Source organism: Xenopus laevis, chromosome 9_10S, assembly GCF_017654675.1.
Source record: "Xenopus laevis strain J_2021 chromosome 9_10S, Xenopus_laevis_v10.1, whole genome shotgun sequence".
Taxonomy (NCBI): domain Eukaryota; kingdom Metazoa; phylum Chordata; class Amphibia; order Anura; family Pipidae; genus Xenopus; species Xenopus laevis.
In genome coordinates, this window is record NC_054388.1 from 22,867,735 (window position 1) to 22,885,015 (window position 17,281).

Here is a 17,281-nt window from a genome sequence, read left to right on the forward strand (position 1 = left end):
ATGTAATATGTTTTGTTAGTGCAAAAAAGTTTGCAAACACATTTATGAATATTAGCGACGACGTTTGTGTGCACTGACGTGCGCGTTGACGTCACTCGTGCTGACGTCACTCGGCGTATTCAGCCGAAGTGACGACGGAGCACCGTGCTCATGACATCACTTCCGGAGTCTTGAGTCTGACCCCTCACCCCCTTGGCTCCGTCACCAGATTTCCTATGGAACAGGTGATAGAGAGCTCAGGTGCACACACCTGCCTTGCCTTGTCTGGCTGCCTAATCTCCCAGCAGCTACCATGCACCTTTCAGAACTGGACCAAAGCCCATCAGCATAGATAAAAATAATATTCTCTACAGAAAGTCAACATGTTAAAAAGTGTCATCTGAAAAGGCTGTAACCAAGCAGGAATCTTGTATGCCAGTGGCATTGTTAATTCTCCTGAACCTGTTCACTGGCCTTGGGGCATTTTTTTGGGTGTTAGGTGGGGGCTGGGGTATGACCAGAGGACCTTGCCTGCTCTGGGAACCAGTTGCCTCAGAAGCCATGTTAGGCTAACTAGTGGGCAGGGAAATGTGTATACCTAGTGCAGGTGAAAGGAGAGTCCCCAATACAATATGGACCTGTAAAACCAAACTGTATTTCTCACATACAAGGCTAGTTAAATTTTTCATAATAGTTGCCAAATCACCAAATCTATGCAGTTCATACATAATGTATTGTATATAAATTTCCTAAAGCCTATTCTGTTCTTTTCTTCAGTGTATACAAAAGAGGAGTCGGAGTTCCCAGACCCAGTGGTGGATTAATGAAATGTGAGGCCCCCTAGGCTACACTTTTCATCACAGACTAGGATACATCCACTCCTAAAAGTTTAAAAATATACAACAATTAATCAAGGTCACGGGTGCACCTGGACACACACAGGGCTCTTGATCTAGCTTTTTTCAATTATTATTTGTATTTTCTTTTCTTTCATATTTATTTTTATCTGTGCTGCTGGGCCTGGGTACAGTCAAGATAGGTGCATGGTACCTGCTGAAAGATTTGGCAGCCAGACAAGCCGTACCATGCACCCGAACTCGATATGATGCGTCTGGTTCAGTGCATGCCAGTGACGTCACTGGCACCTTAAAGAGCTCAGGTGCATGCACCTGCCTTGCCTTATCTGGCTGCCTAATCTCCCAGCAGGTACCATGCACCTTTTAGAACCAGCATAGATACAAATAATATTTTTACATAAAATAAAAATAATAATTGCAAAAGTTAGATGGGTCCACCCTCACTCTGGCCTATTCATTAATCAGTGCCTGCCCAGACCCACCTCATAGTTGCACTGTTGGCTTGCCTCAAAGATTCAGGGTATGGTTCATAAAGCTTTACTAAAAAGGTAATGTGAACTAGGTGCCAGGGCCAGAAATAATACACCCTTGGGTACTAAGAGAGCTTTGTTTCGATTTTAGACCAGCCTCTATTTCTGATTTTCTCAGACACACCTTCCAGGTTCTCCCATATGTGCTTCTGACCCATCTCACAAGTCTTGCACCAATGCCATCAATGCTTTGCTTATGGACATGTTCCAAATCCAGGAAGAATGCAAAGAACAAAAAACACTGGATAATCTTTCTGGCTCCGTTTAACATCAAGAGAAGCACTTTGCATTGCATGAGACTGTAATGAGCTTATTAAAAGAGAATGGAAAATGTCAGACTGACGGATATCAAAGGATACTCTTTCTCTCTGTTTTTCTGTCTGTTTGACCAAGTGCACAAGGATACATGGGACAGCATCCCCAGATAGGCTAAGCACACCACTATTCCCCCAAAGGACAGCTTTCGGGGATCTAATGGATAGAAACACTGAGCTTGTTTAAAAAAAAAAAAAAAAAAAAACATTTTCTCCTCTAGCTCAGCTTTCAAATCCACAGTAGCCTCAGCTTGTGTTTCCTGGACCATTGTTTGTGGTTTGACAAAGCCCTTGCAACGGTTATGGAAGATTCTTTAGACATGCATGCTCAACATGCATGCTGACATCCTTATTCATCAAAACCACCAAAAATACTTATGTTTTGCTTCATCAGGGAGCAATACCAGTTTCAGGCCATGCCCTTCAGCCTTGGCACAGCCATTCACATTCTTACTAAACTTATGGCTGCCCTAGTGGCATATATGCGCCAATGTAGTGCCCTACTTAGACAATCTAGAACTGTTAGCCTCATCCCACTCACTGGATCCAACAGGTACTTACAAATCCTGGCAGCTCATAGGTGGCAAACCCCCCAAACACACTGCTTCATACATAGTCTATAAATGTTTTGACCATTCACTTCAACCCCAAACAACACTGTTTAATTACTGAAAGAATCCACTGCTCCCTACAAACTCCTCAGTACAGGATCCTGCATACAAATCTTTGGCCTCATGACCAGCTTCATAGAGGTTGGCCAATTCGCCAAGTTTTATATGAGCCCTCCGTAACTGGATTTCCTCAGAGACTTGGCCAGAGACCACCTGATTGCCCTGTCCTACTCTACACATTTTTCTTTATATTGGTGGCTACAACCACCAAAGTCTGCTTCTTCACTCACTGGGCCATAGTCACAATTAATACCAGTTTACTCTGCTGCGGCACGATCACAGGACAGTCCAGGGCAAATGGTCTTTCCCTGATTTTTCAACAACAACTTGTTCTGCAGTCTGTGCTCTCCATAGTACAATATGCAAACCACTTTCTATCATCGACTTGAAACGCCTTACCTGGAAGCTGGTATTTTTGGTGGTGATCTCTTAAGCTAAACGTCTCCTAGTTAGGGGCTCTGACTGACAGGTCTCTGTTCTGAGTCTTTCGCAAGGACAACGTTGCACTTTGCACCCTACCCACATTCCTGCCGAAGGTCACCTAAGCATTTCATCTTAACCAGGAGATCAACCTCCCAACCATTTGTCTTGAGCCATCATGTGTGCTGGAATAACTTTTATACAGTCTAGACATTATGTGAGCACTAAAATTCTATGTTCATAGAATGGCAAGCTTCCAAAAATCAGATATGTAACACAGCCATGTGGCCCTCGTTACATACCTTTACCTTTATACCTTAAGTTCTACAAGTTTCATGTTTTGTCCCCCTCTGATGTGGCCTTTGGCTGTAAGGTAATTCAATGAGTTCTGATGTAAACCCGCTCCAATCTTAGTTGCCATGTTAGCGCACTTCTTTTCCTGCTGACTTCCTCTATTACCATTCAGATATCCAGAAACACAGGGAAATTATCAGTCTAAAACTAAAGGTGGCCAAGAACTAAGCTGCCAATTCAGGTCCTTTAGACCTATTCAGCAGCTTATCTGCCAGAGTATGTGGCCCTCCTATGGGCCTCCCGGTCAATATCTGGCCAACAATCTCCCAGCTATTAATCAGTCAGGTTTGATTTTCCTGTCCAATTTGAGGACTAAATTGGCTAGTTGATGTGGTCCTCCTCCTGTCTACGCCTATTCCCATCATTGTAATCTGATCATTGGACCCTTGGGCCAAAAGATTAGCTATAAGATCTCCCATCTTTGGTGGGCATACTGGGGAAACCGGTCGCCAAACGAGTGGAACTTCTAGTGTATGGCCACTTATGCAGATAAGAGCAACTAAGGATGGTAACAGCTTGTCTTCCCTTACACTTGGTCCCACCCAAGCAATACGATGGCTCAGCAGCCCCTTAGCCCATCAATTGTCATGTGCATCATCCTAATTAAGTCAGCTAATCCTCTCATTGCCTTTGCTACTGCAAGCTAGAGGATTGTCTGCCTGTATGACAGCAGGCTGGTTTACTTGTTTTTATTAGAGAGAAGGTTCATTACAGTCCGCCCTTTAACAGCATGGGAGTTCAGGATGAAATGGATTAATGTAGCCAGGTCTCTCTTGTTTTGTGCAGCACTGCTTTGGAAAAAATCCAACCAAGTTATATATTGGTATTCCATTCAGAAACATGGAGGGCAGGTAGTGCTGTTTCAGCTCTTGTTTAATCCTTGCAAAAAAACACAGACGAGAAACTAATGACCTCTTTGCTCCTATTTACAAGACAACCGGTATCTTCCACATACACACATGCACTGTGTGTAAATCATTCAGGCTTCCTACTGAGTCTAAAACTGCGAAGACTTTTACAATAACTGTATCCTCAATTATTAGTCAAGATGTGTAGCTCTAAGGGACATCTTGCTCTGTACTGGATGATCTATATAAAAATCTGTGGTGTGTTATTCATTTTTTTTAATAAAACAAAGCAATATAGTTCAGGTAAATAAAAAATGTTATTCTCTCAGTACCACTATATGTGTTTTGGAGCAACAACTGATTATATTTTAAACAGCTAGAACAATGAAGAATATTGAGTTTAAAGGGGACCTTTCACCTTAAGAAAATAAATCCAAATCATATTTTCTGATGTTAGTCAAGCAAAACAAGCTAAATTTACATTATGAAAATTATTTAAATCTTGTCTTTATTTAGTCTTGGGATTCACAATCTCAGCAAGCAGGCAGGTGCCACTTTGTAGAAGACAAGTTTTGCATTATGGCACAAAATCTTGTTTATGTGACATAATTGGTGACCTGATGTCCCTTTCCATGCACTGGCTACATAAACAGATTGTTAGAAGGGAAGAGGAATGTTGGGTTTGCAGTGGCATCTAGGTAGTGCAGAATGGAAAGTGAAAGTAATTACCTGCCCCACCCCTATGCCCTATGAAAGTAATTACCTGCCCCTTAGGCACAGAGGAGGGACATGCAATATATCATTGACTGCTGACATTTGAAACAGGATTGTAACCGGTATGGATGTTTTAATAACGAAAAGAATTTCAGTTTCATGTTTAATTTGAAAGGGACTTTTATTATACAGCTTTTTATGTCTGGGTGGCAGGTCCCCTTTAACAGTAGAAAACAATATACACTAATATTGTTGGTCCTGCCTTCTCTAAAAGCTAATATAAACAGTAAATTCAGGACTAACAGAAAGCCCCTTCTCTAACTACTTCTCTTCTTTTACCCCTGTTTGTTATGTTTGTGTATCTAATTGCAGGAGAGGATGGTTTCCATTTTCCTACACTCGAGTTTTAGATACTGGCACAAATCGGACACAAACAAGGTGAGAAACATGTACCTTATGATCCTTTTTCTATTTATTTGTAGCCCTCATTGTGTTACATACTACATGTCCAAACTGGTTTTCACATCTTGTTCAGCTTGTTGTTTTTGAGTACTAATAATGCTGACAAATCTGTATAGTTTTAGTTGGCCTGAAATGTGAAGCTGTCACATTGATGCTTGGAACCTTTTCTTTAGCTTACAGCCTGGGAAGAGTAGCAGTACTGGGAACCTGCTGGACAAAGATGACCTTTCTATACCTCCTCCAGATTACAACATGGCTTCAAGGGGATTTCAGCCTCAACCTGTGAGCACATTCAAACCCAGACCTTACAGTGTGGCTGCACCGGTTTTCTCACAGGTACTGTAGGAGGAATGCATTGGCCTTAGTAATGCCATTAAGGATATAGTTTAAAGGAACAATAACATCAAAAAAATTTAATTGTTTTAAAGTAATACAAATATAATGCATTGTTGCCCTGCACTGGTAAAACTGCTGTTCAGAAACACTACTATTGTTAATATAAATAAGCTGCTGTGTAGCAATGGGGGCAGCTATTAAAATGAGAAAAGGTTCCGGTTACACAGCAGATTAGCTCTGTAGAACATAATGTTATTTGTTATCCACTATTTAACCTGTGCCATATATACCTTTCTTTAATGTCCGCCATTGCTATTCAGCAGCTTGTTTATATGAACTATAGTAGTGTTTCTGAAGCAAACACATCAGTTTTACCAGTGCAGGGCAACACAACATGATATTTTCATTTCTTTAAAACACTTTAATTTTTTGGTGCATCAGTTAATAGTGCTGATCCAGCAGAATTCTGCACTGAAATCCATTTCTCAAAAGAGCAAACTGATGACATGGGGCTAGACATATTGTCAATTTCCCAGCTGCCCCAAGTCATGTGACTTGTGCTCTTATAAACTTCAGTCACTCTTTACTGCTGTACTGCAAGTTGGAGTGATATCACCCCCCTCCCTTTTCCCCCTCAGCAGCCTAACAACAGAACAAATGGAAAGTTAACCTGATAACCATTCCCTAACACAAGATAACAGCTGCCTGGTAGATCTAAGAACAGCACTGAATAGTTAAAACCCATGTCCCACTGTGACTCCTTCAGTTACATTCAGAAGGAAAAATAACAGCCTGCCAGAAAGTAATTCCATCCTAAAGTGCAAGCACAAGTCGCATGACTGGGGCAGCTGGGAAACTGACAAAATGTCCAGCCCCATGTCAGATTTCAAAATTAAGTATAAAAAAATCTGTTTGCTCTTTTGAGAAATGGATTTCAGTGCAGAAGTCTACTGGAGCAGCACTATTAACTGATGTGTTTTGGAAAAAATGTGTTTTTCCATGACAGTATCCCTTTAACCTGTTATTATTTACTAAAAAACACAAATACAGGTATGGGATCTATTATTCGGAAACTGGTTATCCAGAAAGTTCCAAATTATGGAAAGGCTATCTTCCATAGACTCATTATCCAAATAATCAGAATTAAAAAAAAAAAAATCCTTTTTCTCTGTAATACTAAAACATTAGCTTGTACTTGATCCCAACTAAGATATAATTAATCCTTTTTAGAAGCAAGACCAGCCTATTGGGTTTATTTCATGTTTACATGATTTTCTAGTAGACTTCAGGTAGGAAGATCCAAAATTACAGAAAGATCTGTTATCCTGAAAACCCCAGGTCCTGAGAATTTTGGATAACAGGTCTCATACCTATAAGGATTGTTGCTGTTAGGTTTCCTTAACAGTATAATTTATATCTATATGTGTGTGTGTGTGTGTGTGTGTGTGTGTATATATGATCTTGGCCAGCACAGGTTACCCACCTATAGCACATCAGTCATTTCAAGAGAAGACTACTCAACTTTCAGGGAGTTTCACAAGGTTGATGGAATTCTTGGGGAAAAGCATGATCACCTGGAGAGAGTGCAAAGGACATTACAGACAAATAGCAGGGGACATTTTTACCCATAAAGAGGATCACCGCATCAGAGGCCACCACTTTAGACTAGAGGATCACCGCACCAGAGGCCACCAGTAGACTAGAAGAAAAAACTTTAATATGAAGCAGCGTATGTGGTTATTCACAGTGAGGACAGTGAGGTTGTGGAATGCACTGCTGGGTGATGTTGTGATGGCTGATTCTGTTAATGCTTTTAAGAGTGGCTTGGATGATTTCTTGCACAGACATAATATGAAAGGCTATTGTGATACTAAACTCTATAGTTAGTATAGATATAGATATATATATTTTTTGTGAAGGTATGAAGGGGTGTGTGTATGGATGCTGGATTTCATTCGGAGGGGTTGAACTTGATGGACTTTTTTAAACCCGATTTAACTATGTAACCTAGAGGTCATTTTGGCTGAAAGAACAAAAACAAGGAAAACCACATGTTGGTTAAACATGGAAGATGCACTAGACAAGTAGCAGTAAACAGTTGAGTGCAAATATCATTCTATTATATTCTATATATTCTATTCTATTATATTATCATTGCTGTATCAATAGCTGCAGTTTAGGCCTACTCAGAATCTTCAATTGTTGGATTGGATTTTTGGAGTAACACAATCCTGTGGCAAAAACAAGAATTGAGTCCAAAGTGTAATTAGTATAATTATATTTTAAGCCAGAAACTGCCTCATCCTTGAGCAATTTGTTTTGTCGTCCATTGTCCAGTGACAAGTCAGATGACATGCAATACCCTGATTCAGTCCTGGGTTTGGTGCATCCCCTATTAAGATATGTAACTGATGTTTTCTTAATTTTGATACTTTGTACTTACATATACTGAAAAACGAGGTCAGTTGGGGCTGTTGTGTACAGGGCTTTGCCTCCTTTTAATCAATCTGCACTTCATGCAGGTGGAATTCCAGGTTCTAAAGAGTATAATCCAGATTCCAAAGCACTGTATATTCCTTATTTATAGGGTTACACAATGCCTTATTGGTATCCGATACACAAGAGTACCAGCGTTCTTTATCCACATTCAGCAGGACTGTACAAATCTCGCAAAAGGTCTTCATCAGTAAGTTGGATAACATGTATGGCATTTTTACTGCAGCATCTGCTACTTTGGGTTTGGTACAGTCAAGTACCTTATAAGAACTTTTATTTTTTAAGTGTGATGGAGGAGGATAATTTGAAGGTAAAATATGAGTGGGAGATTATATAATATGTATGGAGTGTTAAGGAACACTACAATTCATACATAAAATTGCACTGAACCCAAAATAGATTCAAACAGTACAGTAAGCTGCAGTAAAATATGCCTTATTTACAGAACTTCCACCAGAAATATTTCCCTTTTCCCTTAAACAAACCATCTTTCCTCCTGGATGTAAATTAAATGCATGTCATATTTGAATCCTGTCTTGGTATTGTTCTAATGCATAATGAAAATGAGCTGTATGCATATTTGCATTATGTCCATCCAAAGTATAAATTTTTGTGCAATATGCAAATAGTTGCAAAAAAATCTTATCAAAAACATTCTAATTCCTTCTGTGCTAGAATTCCTGATAATCTTAGGAACCTGATTATCTTATCTGGCTTGACATGATTACATCATGATCTCTCATAGCCCCTAAAAGGCTGTATATTTAAAGCCGTTATTGATCATTTGTCAAAAAACAGTAACTAAACTGACTGAACCTGCTGCACCATTTGGCTGGCTAGAAACTGAATATAAAAACCAATTAAAAATTGTCTCAGTATAGCACTCTACATCATACTAAAAGTTAATTTAAAGGTGAAATCCCCCTTTAAAGGCTGTTGCAGGAACTGGGACATTCATTTATGCACTTAAAGCTTTACTATAGCACCCCGTTTTCTCATGCTTGTCCCTCTGGCATTATGCAGTATAGACCCCCAGCCATTGTTGTCCCTGGTCCCTCTGAATATGTACTGTATTATGCAGGGAAAGATTAAAGTGGGACTTCATGTAGCAGTTTTCTTCACTACAGCATGCCCGTTTAATAAAATTCATACAAATCTCTGAGGGACAAGTCCACACAGGCATATTATTATCAGTATGACTCAAATGTGAGCTGTCATAGAGAATAATTAGTGCAGGTTTGCCAGACTCCCAATCCAAGTGTATTTAAGTAGAAAATCAAAAACCACTGCAATCCCACACAGTGTGATACTGTAAGCACCTTCTGTCGGGAGGTAAAGAATACAATTTTGAAAAGGACCATTAAATATTCCTATAAAATATTTAAATCCTCGTATGCAAATAGACTCATACATATGCAGTTCATACTCAGGGCAGAACAGTTCTCTTTTTGCTTTATTGTCTTCATTTCTCCCCTGTGTAAAGGGGCACCTTTAATTTTGAAATTGCATTTTTATTTGCCATAAAAGTGGCATCTTGGAAATAGAACTCCATTTTAAATTTCTGTTTCAGCTTAATAACACGTGCCATTCAGGGAGAATTAGAATATGCACTTATTTCTGGTGGAAGTCCTTGACGTAGAATCTTACCCTCCGTATATGAATATCATTTTGATGACCATGATGAGAGCATCATAGTCCTTTTTCTTCAACGCAACTCTCTGCAGCTCTCTGTAGCAGACTGGATACTAATCTGAAGTTACCAAGTGAAACCAAAAATATTCATTCATTCCATCCCCATTAACCCTTTTCTGAACATCGGGCGGGCCGTTCTATGATAATACCCATTCCTCTTTCCATTTTTGTAGCTGAAGAGCTCTAGTTGCAAAAATGGCAACTAGAACATCCTATTCCATTAAGAACCCCTACCATAGCACTTATTGCCAGAGTCTGAAAAGTACTACCCTGTAAATACATTTTAGCAGTAAGTATATGCCCTAGCTTGTGTGTCTCATATCTGTTTTTATTTTTTTTCTCTGAATTCCTTCCAACAGGGTATAGAAGATTATGGAGCCACACGTTCCACAAACAGGTATATTTCATAGATATCAGCTTTGTTGTTTGTTTGTTTTGTTTTTTAAATTCTCATACAGTGTTTGTTCACACTACACACTTAAATTCTCATACAGTGTTTGTTCACACTACCTGCAGTATCCCTTAACTTAAGCTGGATATGGCAGAGCAGCGTATGGACAGAAGCTTTAAAATGTCACATACATATTATATAGTCTGGGGGCTACTGTTACCTTGGTCCTGCAGTGATAGTATAGCTTTGCATCATTTATGACTTATGTGCATTAGACTGACTCTAGCCTTATTGTAGAAAATCAATAGTTATTATTTACAAACAAAAATGCAGTGTGTAAATTCAGTTTCGGTGCAAGTTGCCATGTTTTCCACATAATGCGGCTCCATCCCCCGAACCCCAATTATTCTAGTAATATTGTGGCCATACTCAAATTTGTGTGCAAGTTGAGTCTAGCAAAGTGAGGTGCATTGTATCCGATTCACTGGGCAAAGCAACCTGCTCCAGGCCCAGGGTGGTGGTAGCTCCTTTGCTCCCCAGTCTCAGTAGGCGCAGGACACATTGGCAAGAGTGTGTTTGGCCACAAGTACCTTAAAGTGATACTGAAAAAGTAAAAGTTAGCTGTAGGTCATGTTGAACATTTTTCACTGAATTGACTCCAAATAGGTTCTAGGAGGCCCCCCCATAGGCTAAAACAGAATTTAGACTATTCCCTACTCGAAGTACACAAAAAATAACTCAAATTCGAATTCTTTTCATTCAAAAATTCACCTCGACCTTTGATAAATCTGCCCCCTAGTGTATAGACCTGCTTGAAATTAGCAGATAATCAATTTTTAAGAAAGCAGTACATTTTCAGACTCTTTTTTTAATGGGAAATTTGATGCAAGATAAGAAACAGTGATGTGTTTTCAAGCTAGGAAATGCCATCAAATCACTGCTTGTATAATTCTGAATGAATCTTATGATGAAGATTGGACTTCTTTATTGTAGTTGTGCCAGTTCGGCAACTGCACAAATAAACCATATGCATGCAAGTGTAAGGGATACTGCAGACAAGTGTGCCATCAATCTCGTGATTTGTGCTGTCAGACATAATATTATGCAACTCGGCAGTGTCCCTCTACTTTTTTTTTTATTTCACAGCGGCAATGGCACTATGATATCTACTGTGTGAGGAGAGTCTTGCACAGGCATGGCATCTACTACTTTGAAGAACATTCGTCTTTCTTAACCATTTTCTTTTCTTCTTTATAACCATGGATTTTTTTAAACTCTTGTTCTTTCTGTAATTCATTTCCTTTTGGTATTTGAATGATCTCTGTGCTCATTAACCTATGCTTTGCTGGAGGTATCTGTAATCTGTTGCATAGCAGTAATTGGAGGTCATTCCAGCATCCCATTGGTTAGTCAGTTCTGGTGCTGCTTGGTTTTTATCTTCCTGATGCTTTTTTTGGTCTTATTTGTTTCTAGCAAGGGTTTTTCAGTGCAGGAACTGCCAGTCAGCGTGGCTGTATTATTGAACATAAAGAGCTGTTTTATAACTGGCTTTTATACCAATTTTTAAATAGCATTGCTGTCACATTTTTTCTGGGGCTTATCACAAGGCCTTACCTACAAGGAAAGGGGCATGTACCTCTTTTGATGTCCCTCTGTTAAAAGTGTACTGTGTGCATGGGGCTGCGGTTTCAAAGGGACTGTTATTCCATCTTTATGAACATCACCAGACCTTTACCTGTATGACTGAATCAGAGAATCAAATCAGAGCTGAGAGAATCTCTTTCTATATATAAATATTAGCTGCAGAATTCAAAAATGCAGGCAAGACAACCTCTTTATTATGTTCTTATATGAAGGCTAGTAATCCAAGTGCCAAAAATGCCGCCCCAACTTTATGACTTGGCTGCATTGAAGATTGAATTGTTGTGGGCATTGTTTCACAAATTGAGGGCCTTGTGTTAGAAAATGTATTATTTGTCGTATACATCACAATTTGTGCTTCAGTTATTAAGGGGCACATTTACTATGGGTCGAATATCGAGGGTTAATTAACCCTCGATATTCGACATCGAAGTAAAATCATTCGACTTCGAATATCGAAGTCGAAGGATTTAGCGCATTTTCTTCGATCAAATGATCGAAGGAAAAATAGTTCGATCGAACGATTAAATCCTTTGAATCGAATGATTCGAAGGATTTTAATCCATTGATCGAACAATTTTCCTTCGATCAGAAATTGCTTAGAAAGCCTTCCCTATGGGAAGGTCCCCATAGGCTAACATTGGTGCTCGGTAGGTTTTAGGTGGCGAAGTAGGTAGTCGAAGTTTTTTTTAAAGAGACAGTACTTTGACTATTGAATGGTCGAATAGTCGAGCGATTTTTAGTTTGAAACGTTGGATTCGAAGTCGTAGTCGAAGTAGCCAAAAAAAAACTTCTAAGTATTTTTCATTCTAATCCTTCACTCAAGCTAAGTAAATGTGCCCCTTGATAACAGTGCAAAAAAAGTTATCTAGAAGTACAATACTCTAGCCAAACATCCTTTAGAATGAACCTCTAAAAACTCTTTCTTTCTTGCACATCCAACAGCAGCCATTATTGTCATCCTGTTTAAACCCCTCTGAACCCCTGTGAAACAGGAAGATCCATCAGCTTGCTAGATTGTTTGGCCACCTTTAAAATAAATGTCTAGCTAGTAAGTACTAAAACTTTAGTTTTGTATAGTCTTTATGCAGAGATTTTAAATTTGCCTGATTTTTTACACAAAACCCAAGAGATTAAAGTGGGCACACAATGTCCAGTTCTCTGGTGGGCCTTAGGCAAGCAACATTTGAACACATAATATCTTTGGAGACTTAATATCCTTATGACATTTTTTAATTCAATATTTTCCACTGAACACAAATTAAGTGTTTTAAAAAAGATGGTATTAAAGCAATTTAAGCAGTTTACACAAGTGGGAGCGGACTCCTGGGGAAGATTTGCTTAAAAATGGGGGGGGGGGATGCAACCCTTTTGCACTAATACTTGATTATTTCTTGAGTAAGGAGATTCTTCATGCTAAATACAGGTTTATATTACAAGAATTTATCAAGCACTAATTTAGATTTTCTAGTACCTGAATTTTGCCCAGAGGTGATTTTGCCATCTCAGAACTGTTGAAAAATTTGGGGGAGAAAGCAATCATGAACTCTGAAATTGAACTCTCTGAAAACCTTTAGCAACTCTGCCCTTTGGGTTCTTTACTAAAGCCATATATAGTTTAAGCAGATTGCACCCTTGCGGTCAAGATTGACAAGGGAGATCTTAATTATGTTTTTTTTTTGTCACTGTTTCGTTATTTGGTATGGTGTAACATTGCGTTTCAGCCATTTAATAAGTATCTAGCAACCATTGCCCTACCATCAGAGAGGAGGAGAAGCATAAAACCAATCTTTCTCTGCTGAATATGATGTGCAGTATATGTGTAGATAGACTTTTTTAAAATTTCCCACAGCCAACTTTTATTGCTTTACCCCTAAAATCGTATCATCTTGTACCCTTGCTCCCCTTAGTGCTCTTGCAAGTCTGCTTGGGGGAATCATAGTTAACCCAGGGCTGGGCCAAGCTGACTGTGTGCCCTAGGCAAGCAAGTCTGCCACCACGCTCCCCCCCCCATGTGTGTGCGTGCACTTGCATGCGCCAGAACAGAGGGGAGAGCAGCAGGAGACCGAGGGGACAGACTGGCATCAGTAAACATTGCCCTGTTACCATGAGCCACCAATTTGTGTTATTCTTTGTGCTCCTTCAGTGATCACATGACAGATGCTAATTGTAACAGGAAAATTTTTGAGTGGAAAAGACACAGCTCTATCCATTCATTAGCTGGTGTAATGTAGCATGTGCTGCATGCGTGTTATTGGTTTGTGTGTGAGCACAATGAATCTTATGAGCCAGAAGGTTGATTTAATATCATTTTTTAAATATCTGGGATAATCCAATGGCATATACTACTCGAAAAACATTTGGTTGAAGTCAAGTTTACATATGGACTTTTTTATGTAATATATTTTTATAGAGGTGTTCAGGGGTATAGATTCTTTTTAATCAGCAGAAAGTTTTACAACAGAGCTTTCCCCTATTATAAAGGCATACATTTTCACATGAGTATTCCTAGTTACATTTTTGCACTAGGAGCTAGATATTGCTAGCTAGATATCTAGGAACTAGATACAATTCACAATATTGCTGATAGTGAGTTGCTATTGGTAACTGCAGTGCTGCATTTATATATCAACAGCACAGTCAACTTGTTTTTTTGATTAGGTTTTAGACAGAAAGTTGAAGAGGGATATATATAGGCAATGCCACCTCTCATTTTTTTTATACTATATGCATATCCCTGGTCTAGGGTAATGTATGGGGCCCTGATAAATGACTACAGAATCTAAATAAATCAGTCTGATTTAATTCATAATCTTTTAACTGCACCAGTAAGTAGACTAAAGGTGGCTATAGACGTGCAGATTTACCTTCATATCAGACCGATTTTTTGTGCCATCTCCCGACCTGCCACTAACCATTCAGATCAAATAAAGTTGTAAAAGAACAGACCAGACAATGTTCTGCCTCTAACAGCAATCATGCGAAAGATATGTCCGACAAAAGCTGGTGACAGTCTCCCACTGATATCATTAGATCAGTAATACATGCAGAGATATTATCGGTAGCCAACAAATTTTCTAACTTTTGATCTGTCCGATCAATTGAACGACCAATCGGCATTTCACGAAAAATGTAGGGACACCACACACGGCCCGAAAATGGTAAGAACGGTAATTTGTACGATCAAATCTTTTCGTCTATGACCAGCTTTATTAACTATTTCCTGTGCATGTATACATGCTTTGAAAAACCTGCAATATGCAGCTTGACTGGAGCCATTTCTATAATTTGGTGTTCACTTGCAAATTAAAGGGCTGAAACGCAAATCCAAAGATGAGTTTTTGTACTGTATTTTGTTTTCTTTCTTTGCTGGAGGCACACAAAGACCTCAGTCTGGTGTTAAGGTGATCCCATATTTTCTCCAGTGTTTCTATTTCTTTTCTATTTTATTTCTATCTTGTATTTTCTAAATCTTTGTCCATCTTTATGTGTCTTATAAACTTTAGAGACAAACACAGTAGGATTGGAGTTAATGGCTACGTGTATTGCTTCCTTACGCACTGATATGGGATCTGGGATTTAGCGGGTCCTTCTACCCAGACATAGCTCCTGTCAACTCGCGCCAGTGCCAAAATTCTCCATAGCTGCTGTGATAAAACCTCTAGCACTACATTATAAATAAATGCCTTTTTTCCTGATGGCAGTGCTTGCAATATACTTGTAACCATATACATTATACATGAAATGAGAATTCGTTTGCATTTATGAGGTCATAATTGTGCTAGCGATCTCTTAGACTCACTTTGTTCAGTGATGAACGGAATGTAGACTCCTGTAAAAAGAATGTACAGTGCTAAGCACACTTTTTTTTCTCTAGGTGAAGAAAAATGTGCCCTGTAATGATGCTATTGTATGAATAAAGTTTTCTTTATTGCATTAACATAGGAATTTGGGGGATTTTTTTTAATTGCCTGCTTTTGGGATGTTAATTTTTTCCTCTTCCCCATATATATGTAGAATTGATTACTATTTATTTTATTTTTGTCTCATGGTGACTGACGCTAACTGTGATTTTTAGCTGTATCACTATCAGGCGAACAAAGCAAAATAAAATTTTATACAAATTGATTGATTTATCTTTTTTCTGACTACTGTAGATCCATCATCTAAAGCCCTGCCATATCTTTTGCCATTTCTATTCTCCATTCCATGAATGCCATTATCACATTAATAAAATAATCCCCATTTCTCATCCAGCTGCTGAGGAACCAGCAGATTGTGTTGTGCATTTATTATTCTAGGAGAGAGACCAGAAGAACTGTTCCTAAATCCATGAATCAGGATTCTTCTCTTCTACAAGTTGTTTGAGAAGAGCTAGTCTGTGGCCTGATGTTGCATCACTCGCCCACTGCCTGGATTCATATTGTTCCCATTGTCTTTGTGATGTATGAGCTATAATCTTCATATGTAAGCTTTCCTTTAGATCTCTTGCATATTTGATGCAAGTGAAGCTAATGTTATATAACACTATTTCTTGGAGTAGTATCTTCAGAAGACCTTGCTCCTTCTCATGCACTTTGGCAGACATTTTTGAAATGTACGTGCATTTGATGCTTTTGTTTTGGATTGAATACTTCTCTTTGTTATGGTTCCTACATGAAAAAAAAATCGCTCTTCAAATGTAAGCAATTCTCTGGAGAACTTTATAATAATGCTATAGTGACAGCAGTGTAATAAGTAATTCCCGATAGCCTCTGATTGCATCATCCAAATCCTTTAAACACTCTCCAGATCCTATGGTTCATGCTTGCTCAAATGTGGGAAAAGGAGACTAAAGTAGTCTAGTGATGTGCAGGTTGACCCGAAACCCGCACAAACCCACTGGTTGATCACTGGGTGGGTTTGGGTTGAAATTTTTCCAATCATTGTCGGTTAGGGTTGGGCGCTAGGTCAGACTAGGGGAAGTACACTCCTCCATTACTCCTGAGGATTTCCTGCCTTGGAACCACAGGGGGGCACTGAAGTAGCTTACAGAGTGAGAAGACATGGGTACTGGTCAGGTGTAGGTCCTAAAATGGCAACATTGTGCGGGTTGGGGTTGGAGCAGGTTAAGGTTTTGTGGGTTAGGGTTGAGTGCAGGTTCAGTTTTTCCTGACCTAGGCATCACTATAAAGTACAACTAAGAGTGAGCAAGGATTGGTAACTATCTGGGTGCAGTGTGAAATGAGGAACAAAAAGAACTCTTATTTGTAGGTTCATTGCTCTGCTAATGGTTCTATCACCAGGTTTACTTGCAACACTGGATGTGTTCCTAACATCTCTTTCTGTCCCAACACTGAACTGGCCTCCAGTATACAAATATAATTAAAAACCTCAGCCTGACACAGATGTACTTGTAATTTATTCAGCTAAAAGTAAAACATAATGTTTAAAATTTCCAAAAAAACTATAATTATGTAACCTGATATAGTTAATGAAATGTGACCAATCCAAACTGCCGCTAAAATAATCTCCACAGATGTTTTAATTTGTCTAAATACCTGCTGAACAATATAAAAAGGAAGCATCATACATGA

At 39.0% G+C, this 17,281-nt stretch overlaps 1 protein-coding gene across 2 annotated transcripts in view; it reads left to right on the forward strand.

The window, feature by feature from the left end:
- Positions 1 to 17,281, forward strand: part of baiap2.S (BAI1-associated protein 2 S homeolog) — a 155,433-nt gene that overhangs the window by 130,118 nt on the left and 8,034 nt on the right. Inside the window, exons 11-14 of one of the 2 annotated variants that reach the window (XM_018238327.2) lie at positions 5,060 to 5,125; positions 5,323 to 5,485; positions 10,033 to 10,070; positions 11,211 to 12,027. In XM_018238327.2, the coding sequence (XP_018093816.2) occupies positions 5,060 to 5,125; positions 5,323 to 5,485; positions 10,033 to 10,070; positions 11,211 to 11,241 (298 nt within the window). In that variant the 3' untranslated portion in view covers positions 11,242 to 12,027. Of the gene's footprint in view, positions 1 to 5,059; positions 5,126 to 5,322; positions 5,486 to 10,032; positions 10,071 to 11,210; positions 12,028 to 17,281 lie in introns of those variants that run through there. The other variant, XM_018238328.2, reaches the window with a different exon arrangement.